General features: G+C 39.4%; 1 protein-coding gene across 2 annotated transcripts in view; it reads left to right on the top strand.

Annotated features, from left to right (window-relative positions):
* Window positions 1–7,435: 7,435 nt before the first annotated feature.
* The window catches only part of LOC115225328 (RNA exonuclease 4), a 37,008-nt gene continuing 24,475 nt past the window's right edge, over window positions 7,436–19,968 (top strand). Inside the window, exons 1-6 of one of the 2 annotated variants that reach the window (XM_036513996.1) lie at window positions 7,436–8,013; window positions 8,970–9,094; window positions 10,091–10,093; window positions 10,355–10,360; window positions 11,520–11,525; window positions 19,765–19,809. In XM_036513996.1, coding sequence (XP_036369889.1) covers window positions 7,621–8,013; window positions 8,970–9,094; window positions 10,091–10,093; window positions 10,355–10,360; window positions 11,520–11,525; window positions 19,765–19,809 — 578 coding nt within the window. In that variant the 5' untranslated portion in view covers window positions 7,436–7,620. The remainder of the gene's footprint in view (window positions 8,014–8,969; window positions 9,095–10,090; window positions 10,094–10,354; window positions 10,361–11,519; window positions 11,526–19,764; window positions 19,810–19,968) is intronic. The other variant, XM_029796278.2, reaches the window with a different exon arrangement.

A 19,968-nucleotide genomic window follows, 5' to 3' on the forward strand; every position in this document is an offset into this window, starting at 1 on the left:
GTCTAGCCAAAGAAAAATTGGGTCCAATTCATTTGCTTAATAACTCTTCCAGGAGATGCCCCAGCATGATTGATTCATAACTTTTATCTTTTACTTGTTTCAGTCATTTGACTGCAGCCGTGCTGAGGTACCACTTTGGAAGGTTTTGGTCAAACAAATCGACCCCCAAAACTTATATTTTAAGCGTTGTAATTTTTCTATTGGTCTCTTGCTGAATTGCTAAGTTGTGGGAATGTAAACACAGCAACAGCAGTTGTCAAGTGGTGATGGGGGACAAACAGACAGAAAGGCGTATTCACACATGACAAGCTTCTTTCAGTTTTGGTTGGCCTGAGGGCATAGAAAATACTCAATGTTTCACACAGTGGGGCTGAGCCTGGAAGCAAGCTTCTTACCTTACGCTACATTTGCACTTATATTCGATCATTTAACCCTACAGCATTCAGATTACTCTGTCAAATGTAATGCTTATTCACATCGCTTTGTAGTTTTGAGATTTTGATGAGCTAACTATTATTAGAATGATGTAAGGTTGGTGTGGGAGGCCATGTCTGGCCAGTTTGAGCATAAAACAGGATAATTTGGCTGAAAATAACTGGTTTAAATGCTAAAGAATTGATACTTCTACTATCTGTGTAGAAAATTATGGATAACATAAACTGTATCCCTCACTTGAGACAGTCGAGCAACCTACAGGGAAAAAAGGTGGGATTAGGGCTAAAAAGAATAGCTACGAATAAAAAAAATTAGACTGGACCACCTGGTTGGGACGACAAGGGTTCTAGTTGGTCCCATCAACAGAACAGTCTAGTGAAATTGGATGAGTACTCCACAGATACATGTAGCCTTAACATAGTTTTCAGGGGAATTAGACGTGACAGTGTTAGTCCTTTGAATTGAAAGTATTACAATGGAATAGCAATATATATATTTGTATGTGTAACGTAATAGTTGAGAAAAATCCTTTGGTTTCATATCTCGTGTGAACTAGACATGTTTTGATGTTACGTGATGATGGAGTGTTCTGGATCCAAAGAGATGAACTCAATAATCTCGTGTGACCACCATTAGCATTGATTACTGCCAGGCTTCTTCTGTACATTAAATGCCCCCAACGATTGATGAAGACAGGGGATAGCTCTGTTAGAATTTGCAGTGAGTTGTACCACGGATGTCATTTAGCTTTCTTTGGATTGCATCCCACAGGTGCTCTATGAGGTTCAAGTCTGGATGGCCATGACAGTGTCTGGATGTTGTGCTGCTGTTGGCGGAAGTCCACCTGGCAGTATAGGCATGGGGGTCATGTTGGAGCTTGTGATTCTGATGATGAGCAAAGTATGACACAATGCGAGGCCTCAACACTTGGTTGATGTAGCAAGCAGCAGTTAGCCCATTGTCCTGGCTTTGGCTGATATTTTGGAAGGTCAATGGTTCAAGTTTCTGGCTGAGTGTAATCCCACTTCATATCATGATGCTCTGTCCTCCCTATGAGTTCCTCTCCACCACACAGCCCTCAGCATGATACCCCTTTCCAGACCCTAGCTCTGCCATCTGGAACAGAAATGCAATATTGACTTTTGTCAGAGAAGACTACAGTCCTCCACTGCTGATATCGCCAGTTTTTGAGCCTGCTGCAGATGTCCCAGTTGATGAGGATCTGGGAGGATGAAGGTCCCTAACTGGACATCAACAAGACGGATTGAAAGATCTCTGCCACTGGTGAACTGTCTCTACACAGAATTGGTGCTGTCAGTGCAAGTGGGGATCTTGATGTGTTGTAACCCTTGGTCAGCCACTGCATGGACAATCATCCGTGCTGTTTGGCATTGTATTGTTCCCTCAGCTGCACAATTGTCCGAATACTACAGTTCAAGTTATTAGCAATGGCCCTTGGACGTTCACCAGCATAGAAATGTCTGATGGCTTCCTCCCTCTGATTTCATGTTAGTCTTGGCATGCTTGTGTTATCCGGGAGACGAATGACAGGCTGGTCAATTTGGGTACCTTTTATACCCAATGATTCATCGTTTTGCATGTGCATCATGCTTTTCATTAAGATGTGTTCGTGAGCATTACCATGTTCATGAAAAGTGGGCTAGTTTGAACCCTACATGCCATCCTTGTTTTCAAAAGAGAGTGTTGTGGGTTAGTGACATCTTCCCAATGTCAAATTACCTAAAACTGTTTCTTTTGTAGTTCATTATGTATATATATATATATATACACACACACATATATATATACATCCAACTGTAGAAATCGTGTCAAAGCTGACATAGAATTTTGTGCTCTGGGTTGTCTTCTTGTCAAACCACCCAACCAGGCGGACATGGGGAAAAAAAAATGTTAAATGATGATGAATTATATGAGGTATGGTTGAAAAGTTTGTAGACTGACCAACGTGCTCTCTTGGAATGTGACCAAATGAGGTTCATTTTTCAACATAGTCATCCTTACGGTCCCTTTTTTTTTCTATTTGTGTCCTAGTGCTTGGAGCTTGGATTCCATCGGTGAAGCATCTTTCATCCCATTTGTCAAAAAAGCCATCAATAGCAGATATGTCATCATCACTGCAATACTGGCCGTGTGATAAGACATCACATCTGCCAACTCTGAGACAGTACACAGTTCTGTGTCCAAACCTTACTATCAGGCTTGAACATCCCCCAGAGGGTTATAGAGAAAAAGCAGTATCAGATTGATTTGTTTGATGAAAACACTGACCTGCAAATTCCAGCCAGTTTTGTTTAAGGGTTTAGTTGATGGGTTGTCAAGATCCATATTGTGACTTTGATCTATGGCAGGCATGAAACATGTTAAAGGCCTTGTGCAGAAATCAAGTATATGTGTTGTCTAGTGATTGCTGTTGGGCTAGTGTAGCATGAAACAGGTGTAGTGTTAGGTCACATGACAGAAACCCACCTTTTTGACTGGAGATTCCAAATCTGCAAAAAAAAATTGGCATTTGAAAATTTTAATCCCCCCACCCTGCAATTTTTCACTTTTTAAAAAATTTCTTTTGTGAAATAAGTAGAAAAATATGGAGATTATGATTCTGAAAATTTTGAAAATGTGTTTTTGGGGTTTTCAAAATCTTCAATCTGTAAGTACATTCTAACCGGAAAGTCCAAAAAGCTAGAAACAACAGCCAAATCAAAGATCCACTTTCTAAATATGAATTACCAAAAAAGAAAAAATTCTTTAAAAATGTTATTTTGTTGTCATGTATGTGTGCAAAACTAATTTTTAATTACCTCTCTTAATTCCAAAATTTTCAAATGCCGATTTTTTTTTTTGCAAATTCAGAATCTCCACAGTCGAAAAAGTAGGTTTCTGTAGAAAAAAACCCTGAAAGAAGGTGCAGTCCATGTCCTTTACTTCTGCTCACACACACACAAATATATGTACATTTACATATATATGCACATATGTACACATAAATATATATAAACATATACAGTACATTCACAAATACACATGTTCATAATTATTCATATACATAGGCGCAAGAGAGGCTGTGTGGTAAGTAGCTTGCTTACAAACCACATAGTTCCGGGTTCAGACCCACTGAGTGGCATCTTGGGCAAGTGTCTTATAGCCTCGGGCTGACCAAAGCCTTGTGAGTGGATTTGGAAACTGAAAGAAGCCCGTCGTATATATGTATATATATATGTATGTGTGTGTGTATACGTTTGTATGTTTGTGTTTGTCCCCCAACATTGCTTGATAACCGATGATGGTATGTTTACGTCCCCGTAACTTAGCAGTTCGGCAAAAGAGACCGATAGAATAAGTCCTGGGGTCGATTTGCTCGACTAAAGGTGTTGCTCCAGCATGGCCACAGTCAAATGACTGAAACTAGTAAAAGAGTAAAGAGATATGTATATTCTTACATTTATAACCACACACCCACATGTACATCAAATTGTATAGACCTATAGATGTATACAGACAAATACATGCTCATACTTATGTGTACGTATATTAATCTATACATACATTTATATTATATAGTAGCACTTACACACATGTACATGTATATACATAGATAGATACATATCAGTTTATGGCTGAGTGGTCTGGGACAATTGAAAGAGTAATTTGCTCAAGAACCCAAGTCCAGGAATTGATACCACACTCTTGTGGTTGTGGCCTAAACTCCTGGCCACTAGTCCTCATTAGCCAATTACCTGGCATCAAAACATTTCTAGCATTAGTAGGAAGACAGTTTACAATCTTCGCTAGCTATGTGTTTATGTTACTCTAATAGTTCTCATCTAGGGTCCATATTACCCCTGGGGTTACATTTAAGATTTTGGGGGCTCAACACTACCAAAATTGAGTACACAATTCTCAAATTCTCAAATTTTTTTCCATAGTTCAGCCTCGATGAGTTAGTGTTTGAATAGCAAAATAGAAATTTCAAAAGAAGCATCTCTAAAACAAGCTTTTAAACAAGGATAAGCTATGGGGGTTCACTAGAATAAAACAGTAATCAAAGGGGCTCCACACAAGCAAAATAGTAAATCAGGGATCTATTGTAAGGGTCCATGAAAAAGGTTTCTTGCTCATCAGAGCAAGAAACCTTTTACATAGTTCAACCTATACAAGTTAATGTGTGAAAAACAAAACAGGAATTTTGAAAGAAGTGTCTATAAAACTAGTTTTTAAACATTGAATGGCTATAGGGGTCCACCAGAGCAAATTAGTAATCAAAAGGGTCCATAGATAAGGAAAGGTTGAAAACCACTGTGCTACACAACGAATACTGGATTAGCCTTTCCTAGAGAATCGAGGTTCTTGGATTACCTTTTCAATTCACATCAGTCATCAGGTGTATCTTGCTCGAGAACAATGTTATCACTGATGCCTTTTCTCATCTAGAAATGTCAGCCCTACACACTATTTCTAATATTGCTTTCATACATATCACCATTGATGAGGAGTTCCAGTTGCTACTACGTGGTACCTCCTCTATTACTTTTGAGAAAGTCCATCTCCTTTTTCTCGTCTCAGCAACTGCACAAGTTCACCTGTTTTCTGTGAACTTTGCAACATGTCCAGCCCAGCTGATCTTGTGTTTTCAGTATTCTGCAATGAATTCATTCATTCTGCTCCATTCTGGAATCATTTCCTCCTGGATATACTCTTAGAATGACATTCCTAGCATAGATCTTTCTATGACCCTTTGAGTCATAGCCGCTTGATGTTCTTCCTTCCCTGTGATAGCCCACATCTCACCTGTGTCTAAAAGTACAGGTAGGATGGTGTTGTTAAAAAGTTTGGCATGTATTGTCTTTATAGAGATAAACATGTTCTACTTTGCCTTTATTCTCCTCAAGATGTTAACATACTCAACAGACAAAACTCTTCCTTTGTTTATAGTTGTTTGGTCCAAGAAAAAAGTTAATGGTTTCCATTTGAACATTTTGTGCTAAAAGTTAACAGATATTTGTAATTGGTGAACAAAGACCAAAGAGATGTCAAGGGGAAAAAAAAATTAAGAAGCTTTGAGCTGAAAGCCTGATTATTGCGGCTGGAGGCATTATAGAAAGTACCAAGTCACTACATAAATTCCTTCCAAAAATCAAAGATTTGTATATTCCAAGAGTAATTAAAAGAAAAAAGTAAATATTCTGATTGAAAGTTAGTTTTATTGTTTTTTATATGATCTTACCCGAACATTGAGGCTGTTGTAGGGTAAGGGACTAGAAGGAGGGAAAAGAAGGGAGTTTTTGACAATTTTTTTATGTGACTTTTTGCAACAAATTTTTTTTTATATGGTAACACTTTTTATAATCTAATGGCTAACTCCATGAACGAATTAAGAACACTCCGGACCTGCAATCAGGAAATTTGGGATTCCTATGTTTTCATTACTGTGATTGTTTTTGGTGATTTTTTTACACGATTTTTTCTCACGAATATGATCATCATTGGGATATGACTCTGGAGGAAGCAACTGCAACAAATTCTTTTTCTGTTTGTGTTTTTTTTCAGGCGCTGTTATCTCTAACCTAAACTCCACTTGTTTAGCCTCAGATTTGTCCTGATCCAGTAGACCTAAGATCAAAGATGTTCCTACTGTGACCATCCCATCCTTTATTTAGACATAGTGTATCTAGGACTACATTATCAAATGTGTAGTAAAATATGGGGCAAAGAAAAAGATTCCTCCTGCATGCAGTGCAGAGCAACTCTTTGCTCCCTGAACAACATTCTGCCTGGATGCCTTGGGCACTGAGAGAAGACCGATTCAAGTAGAGACATGACAGGGTCCTTGTCGAAATTGCCAAGTGGACTGATCTGCAAAGAGTATGAAATTGCTAAAAGAAAGTGGCAAAATTAATGGTAGGGGACCTGTTTTCTATTTTTAGTCAGCCTCAGATGAGTATATTGAAGTGGATCTAAAGAGCAGACTTATTTTTCCAGAGAAGATAGTGATAATATCACTTCGACAACACATGTTCCTGCTCCCCAGAAATACAAAAACAATCATTATGGTGAAAACTCATAGAGCCCTGGGAGGACAGACTTGAAATTACCCAAGTAGGTTAAGGAAACAAATTATCAGGACTTAGGTGATGAGATCCATGTCAAGAGACAGCATGCGGCCTAATACCCTACTAAAGTTGGCTTAGGCTTGGGAAATGAAACTAGCTCAAAATGGCTATAAGAGACCACAAGTGGAACCCTTCCATAGGTGGAAACTAGTTCAGTCCTTGCTGCCTCATTTAGGCAAAGTGTATAGGCTAAGGGACGAAATGCTTCTGACCCTGAGATACCTGCTGACGATATGGCAAGGTTTCCTGTATTGCGATCGATTTAGAAGAGCTTGCGGAACATCTGAGTAACTCCTGCAGTTTCTGAATGAAGCAAAGCATCTCTGATATTTCATCTATAGCTATAATTGTTGTTTAGCTCCCAGTCTCTCTTGATGCAGCAGGTTTATGATCAACGACGTTCCAGCTGTGACTATCCCATTTAAAAAATTCAAATATAATATATTCAGGACTACATTATCAAATGTATAGAATAGTAGATAGTATTTGTAGTTGTTGGAAGGCAGAATCGTTAGCACGCCGGACGAAATGAGTATCCGTATTCCGTCTGCCGTTACGTTCTGAGTTCAAATTCCGCCGAGGTCGACTTTGCCTTTCATCCTTTCAGGGTCGATTAAATAAGTACCAGTTACGTACTGGAGTCGATATAATCGACTTATTCCATTTGCCTGTCCTTGTTTGTCCCTTCTGTGTTTAGCCCCTTGTGGATAGTAAAAAGATATATTATACGATTGGGTGGAAAGGAAGAGAGGTTCGACTGTTGTTTCTAGTACAACAAGCACACATTACGTTCTTTTCGACAAGGGAAGTAATCAACGTTGCCAAACGGTGACTTTCTGTAGATGGAAACAGGAAACGTGCTTCCATATATATAAGGAGCAGATAACTCTCATAACTTCCTGTTCATCTATAAACTTGGAAGCACATGTTTTCTCTTGAAACAGTAAATATATTATATATAAAGGATTAATTGGAAGAAATTGTTGGTATTACAGGAAAGGGGAGACGCGTTGTTAGGGACTGACTTAATATCTGATGTAGATTTAAGATTTAAAACATGAAATTGCATAAAACAGCCTCCAAAACTTCATCTGGGCCATCGTCTTCGTCATCAGTTCCTCGGACGTTTAAGAATAGTGTTGGAAAGAAAAAGAAAAAAATTAAGTACAAAAACACAAATAACGATAAAAATAATGATAATAAACATGGTGATAAAAGACATGGCAAATTTGTTCACAAATTTAAGCAGAAATGGAAAAGGACGAAGAAAGAGAAGAAAGCTGTCGCAAATGAAAACGAAAAGAAAACTTTAATAAATGGTGATAATGAAAAGAAGACGAAAGATGTCGATAAATCCATGGCACAAAAAACAGAATCTGGAGGTATCGGACTTTGTTATGTTCCAACTGAAGCGGAAGAATGTTCTAGTAACTGGAAAAAGTTATCTGCGGTAAGTACTGTGACTGTTTTAGTGTTGGTCGTCGTGGTGTTGGTATTTTAATCCCAGTTCAAACATTGTTCCCTTTTATAGTGGTATTCCACTATTTTACTTAAAATTACTTTCAGTAATGATATTGTGGCGCTTACAAGAGAGTTGAAGCTACGTTAATTATTCATACACCTTCGTAACTTTTGTGGGGGGCGCGTGGCTTAGTGGTTAGGGTGTCAGCACCATGATAGTAAGATTGTGGTTTCGATTCCTGGACCGGGTGACATGTTGTGTTTTTGATCAAAACACTTCATTTCATGTTGCTCCATTCCACTCAGCTGGCAAAAATGAGTAACGCTGCGATGGGCAAGACATACGTCATAGAAACTGGGAAACTGGGTCCATGAGCCTGGCTAGGCTTTAAAAGGGTGCATTTATTTTTATTTTTCGTAACTTTTACCGCAACTTCACGCATGTTGGGGGATAAAATTCATATATATAGGTGCAGGCGTGGTTGTATGGTAAGAAGCTTGCTTCCCAACCACATAGTTCTGGGTTCAGTTCCACTACGTGATATCTTGTGCGTCTTCTGCTGTAGCCTTGGGTCAAACAAAACCTTGTGAGTATTTTGATCCACATATATATTATGTAAAGTCGTGTGTCATTCATTTCCAATATTTTGTGAGCACATATCTATTCATGGGGAAATATTACCTTGCTTGGAAACAGGTAAGGGTTGGTGACAAGAAGGGCATTCATTTGCCTCTTTTAAACATGGGTTGAAGCCCTTACAAGCATGGAAAAGTAGATTTAAATGATGATGTGTGATTTGTGAGAGATCTAGCTGGCGTTTCTAGTATGTTGAGTGACCATCCCTTTTGTACATGTGACCCCAAGGTCAGTAGCCTACAAACTCTTACCTCTTTGTCTCTGAGCTACTACTCCACCTCATCACAGTATTTTTCTATTAATTTCAGACAATTCTCGGGTCAAATCTGCAAAAAGAAACAACCACAGACAAGAAGATGAAGTTAATAGGGGTTCCTGATTCACAGTTGAAAGTAGTAGGGATCCATGGAAATGTGTTGCACAATGGCAATAGGTGGGTAGACTGGCTTGTTTCATCATCTCAGTATATATATGTATATTTTACATTGGCATTGTGAGATTAATAACCTGGTGTAGAACACAATATATGGTTGCTTCAGAACAAAGTGTCAGTGTTTGATGACAGGGGACAGAGACTTCTGGTGGTTTGCTGTACAACAAGCCAGGTAAATGTGTGGTCGTCCTTGCCTACAGGTGTGTCCCCTACATCCCTCTTCAGTTGAGCATTTCTAATCTTGCAGGCTTGTGGGTGCTGATGCCATGGAAAAAGCACCTGTGCCAGTGTTGTGCAAATGCACCCAGTGCACTCTGTAAAGCGGCTGGTGTTAGGGAGGACATCCAACTATAGAAACCATGCCAAAACAGACAACTGGAGCCCAAGCAGCTCTCCAGCTGGCCATCTCCTGTCATCCTGTCCAACCCATGCCAGCATGGAAAACAGATGATAACTAACTGATGGTATATATATATATATATATATATATATCTATCTTTTGTTGTCTTACCATTTCTATCAATATATATATATATATATATATATATATATATATGCATATACACACACACACACACACACACACACACATATAGGTGAAGGAGTGGCTGTGTGGTAAGTAGCTTGCTTACCAACCACATGGTTCCAGGTTCAGTGTCTTCTACTATAGTCTAGGGATGACCAAAGCCTTGTGAGTGGATATGGGTGACGGAAACTGAAAGAAGCCTGTTGCATATATATGTATGTGTGTATTTGTGTCTGTGTTTGTTTTAGTCATCCTGTCCAACCCATGCTAGCATGGAAAGCAGATGCTAAATGATGATGATGATGTATGTGATGGACTTTTTTCAGTTTTATCTACAAAATCCTTTCACAAAGCTTTGGTTTGACCAAGGCTATCGTGGTGCTAGGAGTGAGACTGAACCCAGAACCATGTAGTTGGGAAGCAAACTTCTTACCACACAGCCAAGCATTTTTAACAGTTGAACTCAATAGTGTGTGAAAATTGAGTTGGAAAACCCTTTTGATAGAAAAAACTGAAGGCTTTCAAGTTCAACCGTTAAAGACAAAATACCTCCCATTTTCTTGCAGTTTTGAAATTCAGTATGACATAAACAATGTGTGGTCACAGCCATGACTGTGTGGTAAGATGCTTGCTTCCAAGCACATTGTTTGGGGTTCAGTCCCACTCTGTTGTGCCTTAGACAAGTGTCTTCTATACCCTTCGGTCAACCAAAACCTTTTGAGTGGATTTGATAGACAGAAACTGAAAGAAGCCCATCATGTCTTTGTCTTGACAACCAGCGTTGGTGTGTTTATGTCTCCATAACATTGCGGTTTGGCAAGAGAGATCGATAGAATAAGTACCAGGCTTAAGGACAAATAAAAACCTGGGTTGATTTATTCAACTAAAAATTCTTCAAGGCAGTGCCCCAGCATGGTCGCAGATAAAAACATAGAAGCTATTCTTTTATTATTTTAACCCTTTCACATTCAGATTACTCAGTCAAATGTAGTATCTATTTATTGATACTGCATTATCTTGTAGCTTTGAGATTTCAACAATGTGATTGTGATTGTTTTATTTTTAGAGTATTTTTGTAGGGCACACAGGAACTTCTGCTGTCCCTCAATCTGTTACAAATATTCTAATCTTAGCTACTGGTCTTTCTGAAAGACCTAGAATAATGGGTTTGACTACACTTTGGTGCTCCTCACTTTTTTCGACTTCTTGGAAAGTATATTTATTTCAATGAAATTTTGCAAAGAAAGTATTTTGAGGGTGTATATTGCAAATGCTTTAAATTGTCGTTTTCTCTACCTCACAAATTATTTTACATAAGTCTTTAAAACATTTTATTCATTTTTGAGAATGTAAATTTTTCATTCTTAAAATGCATGGGAAGAAACCCAAAACTATGTGGCTGTGAAACAAATTTCTTAACCACATGATACATATATCTGTTTGTATGTGTGTACCAAGTAATCAGTTCACCTGTGAAGGTGGTGGCTTAGTGGTTAGGTTATTCAGCTCACAATCTTAAGGTCCTATGTTCAATTTCTGGCAGCACATTGTGTCCTTGGATAAGACACTTTATTTCACGTTGCTTCAGTCCACTCAACTGGTGAAAACAAGTTGTACCTGCAATTCAAAGGGCCAGAGCCTGTGTCACGCTGAATCTCCCTGGGAACTACATGAAGAGTACACATGTCTGTGGAGTGCTTAACTACTTGCTTATCAATTCCATGAGCAGGCTGTTCTGTTGATTTGATCAACTGGAATCTTCATTGTTGTAACTGACAGAGTGCCATTTAGTTAACAGTCCACCTAACACTCAATAATAGCTCCTAGATCAATGTAGTTTGGTCTCCGTTTACAGTCTGCCAATGTGGCTTGATCCACCAGTGTCAAACCAGTTGTTTGGAGTAAGTAACATGTCAATGTAGTTTTGTTGATTCAGTTATATTTTTGCTCATTTTTCATTTAATTACAAATTTCAGAAACATTCACATTTCATTATCTTCATTTATAATTAGTTGTTTAAAGTTATTGCTTTTGTTTTTGAGATAGAAATCCCAAATATTATTTAAAAACAGACAACCAAAATTACAGCCTGTAAAAACAGGTTTTGCTGTCTAATTCAGAAGTTTCCTTCCAACCACATGCTTCCAGGTTCAGTCCAGCTCTGTAGTACCTTGGGCAAGTGTTTTCCACTACAGTATCAGGCTAATCAAAGTCTTTTAATTAGATTTGATATACAGAAACTGAAAGAAGCCCATTGTGTTTGTGTGTGTGTATACATACATACGTATATAAATTTTATAAATAAGGATAAGATCGTTAATTTAATTATCGATCTTATCAAGTGGCCAGCATGGGAATAGAAACCTTAAAAGGTAATAATTATTATTAAAATTATAATTTAGGGTATCTAAGAGATACCTCCACACTGGAAATAGCAGCCAAAACTTGACTCTAAAACCACATTAAATGAACATTTAATGTGGTTTTAGAGTCAAGTTTTGGCTGCTATTTCCAGTGTGGAGGTATCTCTTAGATACCCCAAATTATAATTTTATATATATATATGCTGTGCGTGAGAAGACCCGGCAAGACTAGTGAGGCCATAACCCGTGGCCCCTACCTGGGACGTAGTCAGTCCACCTGTACATACCTTCCTTCTTGTGACACTTGTGAAGACCTGTTGAGGCAAGTGAAAATCAAACCAAATCAAAATAGATGAACATCAATGGAATTTGTATCTTTGTGGTACCAGTGCCGGTGGCACATAAGAAAACCATCCGAACGTGGCCGTAGCCAGTACGGCATCGACTGGCCTCCGTGCTGTGGGCACGTAACAAACACCATCCGATCGTGGCCGTTCGCCAGCCTCGTCTGGCACCTGTGTTGGTAGCACATAAAAAACACCATCCGAGCGTGGCCGTCTGCCAGCCTCGTCTGGCACCTGTGTCGGTGGCACATAAAAAACACCATCCGAGCATGGCCGTTCGCCAGCCTTGTCTGGCACCTGTGTCGGTGTCACATAAAATCACCCACTACACTCTCAGAGTGGTTGGCGTTAGGAAGGGCATCCAGCTGTAGAAACACTGCCAGATCTGACTGGCCTGGTGCAGCCTTCGGGCTCCCCAGACCACAGTTGAACCGTCCAACCCATGCTAGCATGGAAAGCGGACGTTAAACGATGATGATGATATATATCTCTTTCCGCTCAGTCGAAGTCGACTCTCGGTCACTCGTTGGATCAGTGTCCTCCAGTCAGTTCTATCCTGGGCCACTTCCTTCAGACTGGCCATGTTCATTCCGGTATCACTCCTGATGGTGTCAAGCCAGCGGGTTCTTGGTTGGCCTCTTCCTCTCTTGCCACTGACCATTCCGAGCATGATGTCCTTCTCCAGGGATTCTCTCCGCATAATATGACCGAAATATGCCAATCTATATATACACACACACACGCGCACACACACACACATATACTAGTAGAGCTACCCAGCCTTGTTCAGGATTAAAATGCCATGTGAATGTGGCCATGCTGGAGCATTGCCTTTGGTTGAACAAATCGACCACAGGATTTATTCTTTGTAATCCAAGTAGTTATTCTATCAGTGAACTGTTGAACTGCTAAGTGATGGGAATGTAAACACAGCAACATTGGTTGTCAAGCAATGGTGGGGGTATGAACACAGACACACACCCCCACATGCAAATACACACATATATATGAGTCTTCTTTCAGTTTCTGTGTATGATATCCACTCACAAGGCTTTGGTCAGCCTGAGGCTATAATATATATATATATATATATATATATATATATATATATACACACATACACACACACACATATATACGTTTTTGGCCCATTAAACTCAGTATCTCTCCACACGATGGCCCACAACACCTGGATGTATTGCATTGCAACCAGACTCATGACAGTTCTGTGGCCTTGTACGCATTCACAAGCCTCCTGGTAATCCAAGCACTACTCTCAACTGCTTTCTCCCCACATTCCTTGATTGTCTTCCTCACAGCAGATACACCAGCCACCTTCAGAAACCTTCTGAGTGAAACTGCTGGGAAAACCCTACAGCCAACCTCAAATGCAACCAGCTCACAGATGTAACCCTTCTCCTGAATCTCAGCTATCAGCTCTTCATAGCTTAACAGCTTCCACTCATGGGCCTCAGCAATGCTCTCCTCCCATGAGATCCACAGATCTTCCTCCATGTTTAACAGTTGGAAGAAGGCAGTCTGAGTCAAATGCTTCCTTTGGCTGTCTCCACACGTATACTCAGCTGGTGGTCGGAAATAGAGTAAAGGATGACTCATCTGAGAAAATAACATTCTTCTACTGCTCTAGGGACCAATTCTGTAGGGTTTTTACTCCACTCTAAATGCTTTGCAACGTTTGTTTTTGAAAGCAGAGGTTTTCTGATTGCAGCCCTCCCATGAAATCTGGCTTTGTGCAGCTCCTGGCGAATAGTTTTTGTGGAAACTAGGTTCTCAAGGTGGTCATTAAGCTCTGCAGTAATTTTGGGAGCTGTACTTTTGTGATCCTTTCTAACAATTCATGTAAGAGTTTGGCGGTCCCTATCTGAAAGTTTTAGTTTTTCTTCCGGAGTTTTATTTTAACGAGATTTTCCCTTCTTTCTCAAAGGCTATCATTACCCTCGAGACAGTACTTCTTGAAGCACCAAACATTTCAGCTGTTTTCATTATGCTAGCACCTTTTTTAAAGTAAATTGTGACAGGTGATGAGAAATGGATTATCTACCGAAATGTTCAGAGAAAGCGATCCTGGAGTAAGTGACATGAGCCACCCCTAAAAAAGTTTTGTGTCTGGTGGGATTGGAAAGGAATTTTGTACTATGAGCTTCTCCCAAGTAACCAGACAATTAATTTATTCTGAGAAATACTGCACACAACTGGATGAGTTAAAAGCAGCAATTCTAGAGAAACGTCCAGAATTGGCCAACAGGAAGGGTGTTGTTTTCCAACCTGATAATGCAAGACTGCATGTTTCTTTGGGAACCAGACAAAAATTGCTGCAGCTCGGCTGGGATGTGTTACCCTACCCTCCATATTCACCTTCAGATTTCCACTTATTCAGGTCTCTGCAGAATAGTCTTAATGGTAAAAATTTCAATTCTTGGATGACGTAAAAAGATACCTTAATGAATTTTTTGCTCTGAAACCACCTCAATTCTGGGAAGAGGGTATTTTCAATTTAAAGGAAAGATGGAGATGCATTGTGCAACAAAATGGTTCATATTTGGTTGATTAAAAATGTAATGGCAAGTATCTATTGACGTTTTTCTTTCCTTTAAAAATCGGCACGGACTTTCCAGACAACCCAATATATATATATATATATATAGGAAAACCTGGACGAGGTGGTGAAGCACGACCATCGAACATTAGGCCTCACTGAGGAAATGACTAGTGACTGAGACCTTTGGAAATATGCTGTGCGTGAGAAGACCTGGCAGGACAAGTGAGACTATAACCCGTGGTCTTCAGCAGGGATGTAGTCAGCCCACTTATGCATACCTTTCCTTCTTTGGACACAAAACTTTGCCTGCGAAGACCTGTTGAGGCAATTGAAATTGTATTTGAAATCAAATCAAATCCGACGACTGGCACCCATGCCAACATCCCTTCATTGGACACTGAACTCTGCTTGCAAAGACCTGTTGGGGCAAGTGAAATCGAAATTGAACCAAATTCGATGACTGGCACCTGTGCCAGTGGAGCGCTAACAGCTCCATCTGAACGGGATCACTGCCAGAGCAGCTGTCTGGCTTCTGTGCTGGTGGCACGTAAAAAGCACCATTTGAGCTTGATCGTTACCAGCGTCGCCTTACTGGCACTTGTGCCGGTGGCACGTGAACAAAACATTCAAGCGAGGTCATTGCCAGTGCTGCTGGACTGACTCCTGTGCAGGTGGCAAGTAAAGAAACACCATTTCGAGCATGGCCGTAGCCAGTACTGCCAGTTGGCACGTAAAAGCACCCACTGCACTCTTGGAGTGGTTGGCATTAGGGAGGGCATCTGACTGTGGAAGCTCTGCCAGATCAGATTGGAGCCTGGCACAGCCATCTAGTTCGCAAGTCCTCAGTCAAATCATCCAACCCAAGCTAGCATGGAAAGCGGACATTAAAGGATGATGATGATGATATATATATATATATGTACACACACTGTGCTTGAAAAGACCTATTGAGTCAAGTACATCAACATCAAAAAATCAAATGGAAATTGTAGTTGCGATACCTGTACCGGTGGCACGTAAAAAGCACCATCAGAAGGTGGCTGATGCCAGCACCGCCTTGGCTTCCGTGCCAGTGGCACGAAAAGGCACCAGCCAATCGTGGCCGTTGCCAGCCTCGCCTGGCACATAAAAAGCACCCACTACACTCACGGAGTGGTTGGCGTTAGGAAGGGCATCCAGCTGTAGAAACACTGCCAGATCAGACTGGAGGCTGGTGCAGCCTCCTGGCTTCCCAGACCCCGGTCGAACCGTCCAACCTGTGCTAGCATGGAAAATGGACGTTAAGCGATGATGATATATATATATATATATATATATTTATATACGTGTATATATTTATACACACACACACACACACATATATTTGAATGCGTGTATATATTTATATACACACAAACATATATATATATATATATATATATATATGCGCGTATATATTAATATACACACACACATATATATTTATATGCGTGTATATATATTTATGTACACACATATATATATACACATACATGTATATTTATATGCATGTATATATTTATCATCATCATTGTTTAATGTCTGTTTTCCATGCTGTCATGTGTTGCATGGTTTGACTGAGGATTGGAGGGCAGCTCCAATCTGATATTTGTCCTCATCTTATTTGTTGTTAACACAATGTTTCGGCTGATATACCCCTCCAAGCCTTCTTCAGGTGTCTTGGGGAAATTTCAAACCTGGGTTCTCGGAATCTTGGGGTTAGTAGCCCATGCTCTTAACCACTACGCTATATGTCTGTGGGCAATTATGGAGTGAATTTTAGGGCTTATAAATCTAGTATTTTTTTATCCTTCCTTAATACCAGTTCCCATATGCTATTCATATCTGCACTCTTAACCACTACATGGGCAATTATGGAGTGAATTTTAGGGCTTATAAATCTACTATTTTCCTTAATACTGGTTCCCATATGCTATTCATATCTGCATTCGGTCTGCTTAGGAGGTTATTATATGTGCTGCTTCTTTTAGTTTTCGTATTTCCCAGTGGTGTTCTCTGTCTATTATTTTAACTTCATCCCAAAGGGGGAGGTGGTCTCCATTTTCCCATACATGATCAGCTATAACCAATTTATCAATATCTCCTTGTGTCACAGCTTTGTGATGTTCGCCTATCCTTATTTTGAGGGGGTGGCATGTTTCCCCTTTGTACGATCTACCACAGCTGCATGGGATGGAGTACACACAGTCTTTGGTCATATTCTCTTCTGTTGGTGATTTTACTCGAAGGAGACATTTGCGAAGTATTGTATTACTCTTGAATACTGTCCTGATGTCATATGGGCCGCATATCTTTCGTATCTTTTCAGAGAGGCCTTTCACATAGGGTAGACAGACTGTGGACAGTTTATTGGCCTCATCCTCCCTCTTCTTCATAATTGGAGTGGATAGTATACTTTTGGGGTAGTTGTTGCTTAACAGATCTTTATTGAGCTTGATCATTTCTTCTTGGTGTGTATCACGATCGCTACTTATATTCTTTGCACGATGTTTTAGGCACTGAGCAATCCCTCTCTTTACACTTTATGGATGGTGGGAATTGAGGTTGAGGTATCATCCAGTGAAGGTTGGCTTGCGATATACGGATGTCCTGAATCCATACTTGGTGTGTGTTATTAATATGTCCAGGAATGCCAGCTGATTGTCTTTTTCTTTTTCCATTGTGAACTGTATGGATGGCTTTATTGAGTTCATATGATCTAACAGCACTTGAACATATTCCTGGTGGGGCCAGAGTATAAAGGTGTCATCAGCATATCGTAGCCATAGTGTTGGTTTTAGTGGTGTTGGTTCTGAAGCCAAATTCTCAAAGTATTCCATGTATATATTGGCTATTACGTGTGATAATGGCGAACCCATAGCTAAACCCTCTTCTTGTTGATATATATTAGAGTCCATTCTGAAGTAGGTAGTTTCTACACGCAAGGTCAACATTTCCATTAGGTTTCTTATTGGTATACTAGTGCGTTCTCTTAAATGGGTGTCTGTCACTAGTTTTTCTTGAATCATCAATAGTGCTTCACCAGTTGGGACTTTGGTGAACAGACTTATCACATCTAGACTCACCATCTGGTTGGATTCAGTGGGAGTATCCTTGATCAATTCTGTGAAGTGGGTGGAATTCTTCACGTATGATGTTGACTTTCCTGCTCATGGACTGATTATATCCACAAGGAAGCAGCTCAGTGGATGACATGCTGAACCACTACAGCTCACTATATGTCTTAATGGATTACCATCCTTGTGAATCCTAGGGAGACCGTACATGTGTGGTAGTTTACTGTGGTGTTGAGTCAGTTGTCTGTACTTCATTGGTGTAAAGTGATCCTTGTTCTTGATCAAGATCTGTGACAAATTCCTCTCTGTTTTCAAAGTAGGGTCTTTCTTTACTTTGCTGTAGCTACCATCACTTAAAAGACTTGCCAACTTTTCAGAGTAGTCAGACTTGTTCATCACCACTGTAGCATTTCCCTTGTCTGCTGGGCATATGGCATAGTGGTTAAGATCGCGGGCTACTAACCCCAAGATTCCAAGTAGTGACCTGAATAATAACAATAATAATAATAATAATGACATCGAAAAATACCTTAGGAATGAGAACCCAGGTTTGAAATTTCCCCAAGACACCTGAAAAAGGCTGGAGGGTATATCAGCCGAAATGTTGTGTTAACAATAAACAAGATGAGGACTAATATCTGTCAAATGTAAATAATGTACATAATTCCTCATCTCTTAAATATAGAACTGGGTAGTTATACTGTTTTAAACATTTGTTTAGTCCCATCGAGAAATCTGCAGATACACAAATTTTATTGTTCTTCATTTTTACATACACTGTTGGAGATGTCCAATCTGAATAGTCGATCTTTTCAATCACTGCTATTTTTTCCAGTCTGTCTAATTCCTTATTCACTTGTTCCAGTGCTACAAACAGTACATTATGGTTGGATTTGAAAATTTGTAATGAATTTTCTTTTACCTAAAATTTTGCTTTAAATTTATTGCAAGAAATGAAATTCCAATGGAAGTCTTCTATGATATGTTTGATGTACCAATACCTAAACAAATTGTGGAAACTACATGTTCAAGTATGAGAAAAAGAAAACGAACAGAAGTACTTGAAATAGATCCTAAGTGCAAAAGTTTAGTCCCATCGAGAAATCTAGGCGGAGTTAAATTCTCAAAAAGTGGAGATGTTATGACTGAAGGTGGATTAACGAATTTACTAAAATAAATAAGAACGGAGTGAACTGTCAAGGGGATAGTTGACAGTGTTAGTTTGACATGTATTGGTTTAATAGTAGTTGAACAGTGAATACTGAGTATTGTACCTATGTTTGAGTAGTACGAAGTGCATCCTGTGCTAACATATATTTCTACGATAGGTTATATTTAGATAACCATAACCAACTATTTGTGTAATGTCATTTTACATCAGACATGTATACCCACGTCATAACATCTTTCATCACACATCCTGTGACCTTTTCAGTGACTCTTTATCCCATGTGTCTCCGAGACATGTGGGATAAAGAGTCACTGAAGAGGTCACAGGATGTGTGAGGAAAGAGCTTTGACAAAGAAACTAAAGATAATAATAATAATAATTAATGATAATAATAAAACTAAAGTGAAGATCAAATAGATAGTGTGTGTGCTTAATTGGCAAAAAATGACCATCCTCAAGTATAACAATAAATGTTTGAAGACAATTCCAAATCAAGAATCTTGCAAAATAAATACATAAACATAAAATAAAGGTTGAACATTAAAATATTTTCACAATGCAGTTTGTTGGCAACAGTTAATTGTAATGAGGCTTAATTATAATTCTTCCAGTGTACAGAAGAAAGAAGAGAAGATGCAAGAGACATCCACCACCAAGTAAGTCTGCCAGCAGTTGTGCTGTTGTTTTTAGCAATTAAGCATGTTCCATATTTTGCCTACCATGGAAGTCACCAGTGAACCATGCTATATTCTTAATATACCATGGGAGTTGCCAGTAACTTGCTACCCTGTATTCTTACCATGACAGTTACCAGT

Source organism: Octopus sinensis, linkage group LG27 (genome assembly GCF_006345805.1).
Source record: "Octopus sinensis linkage group LG27, ASM634580v1, whole genome shotgun sequence".
Classification (NCBI taxonomy): Eukaryota; Metazoa; Mollusca; class Cephalopoda; order Octopoda; family Octopodidae; genus Octopus; species Octopus sinensis.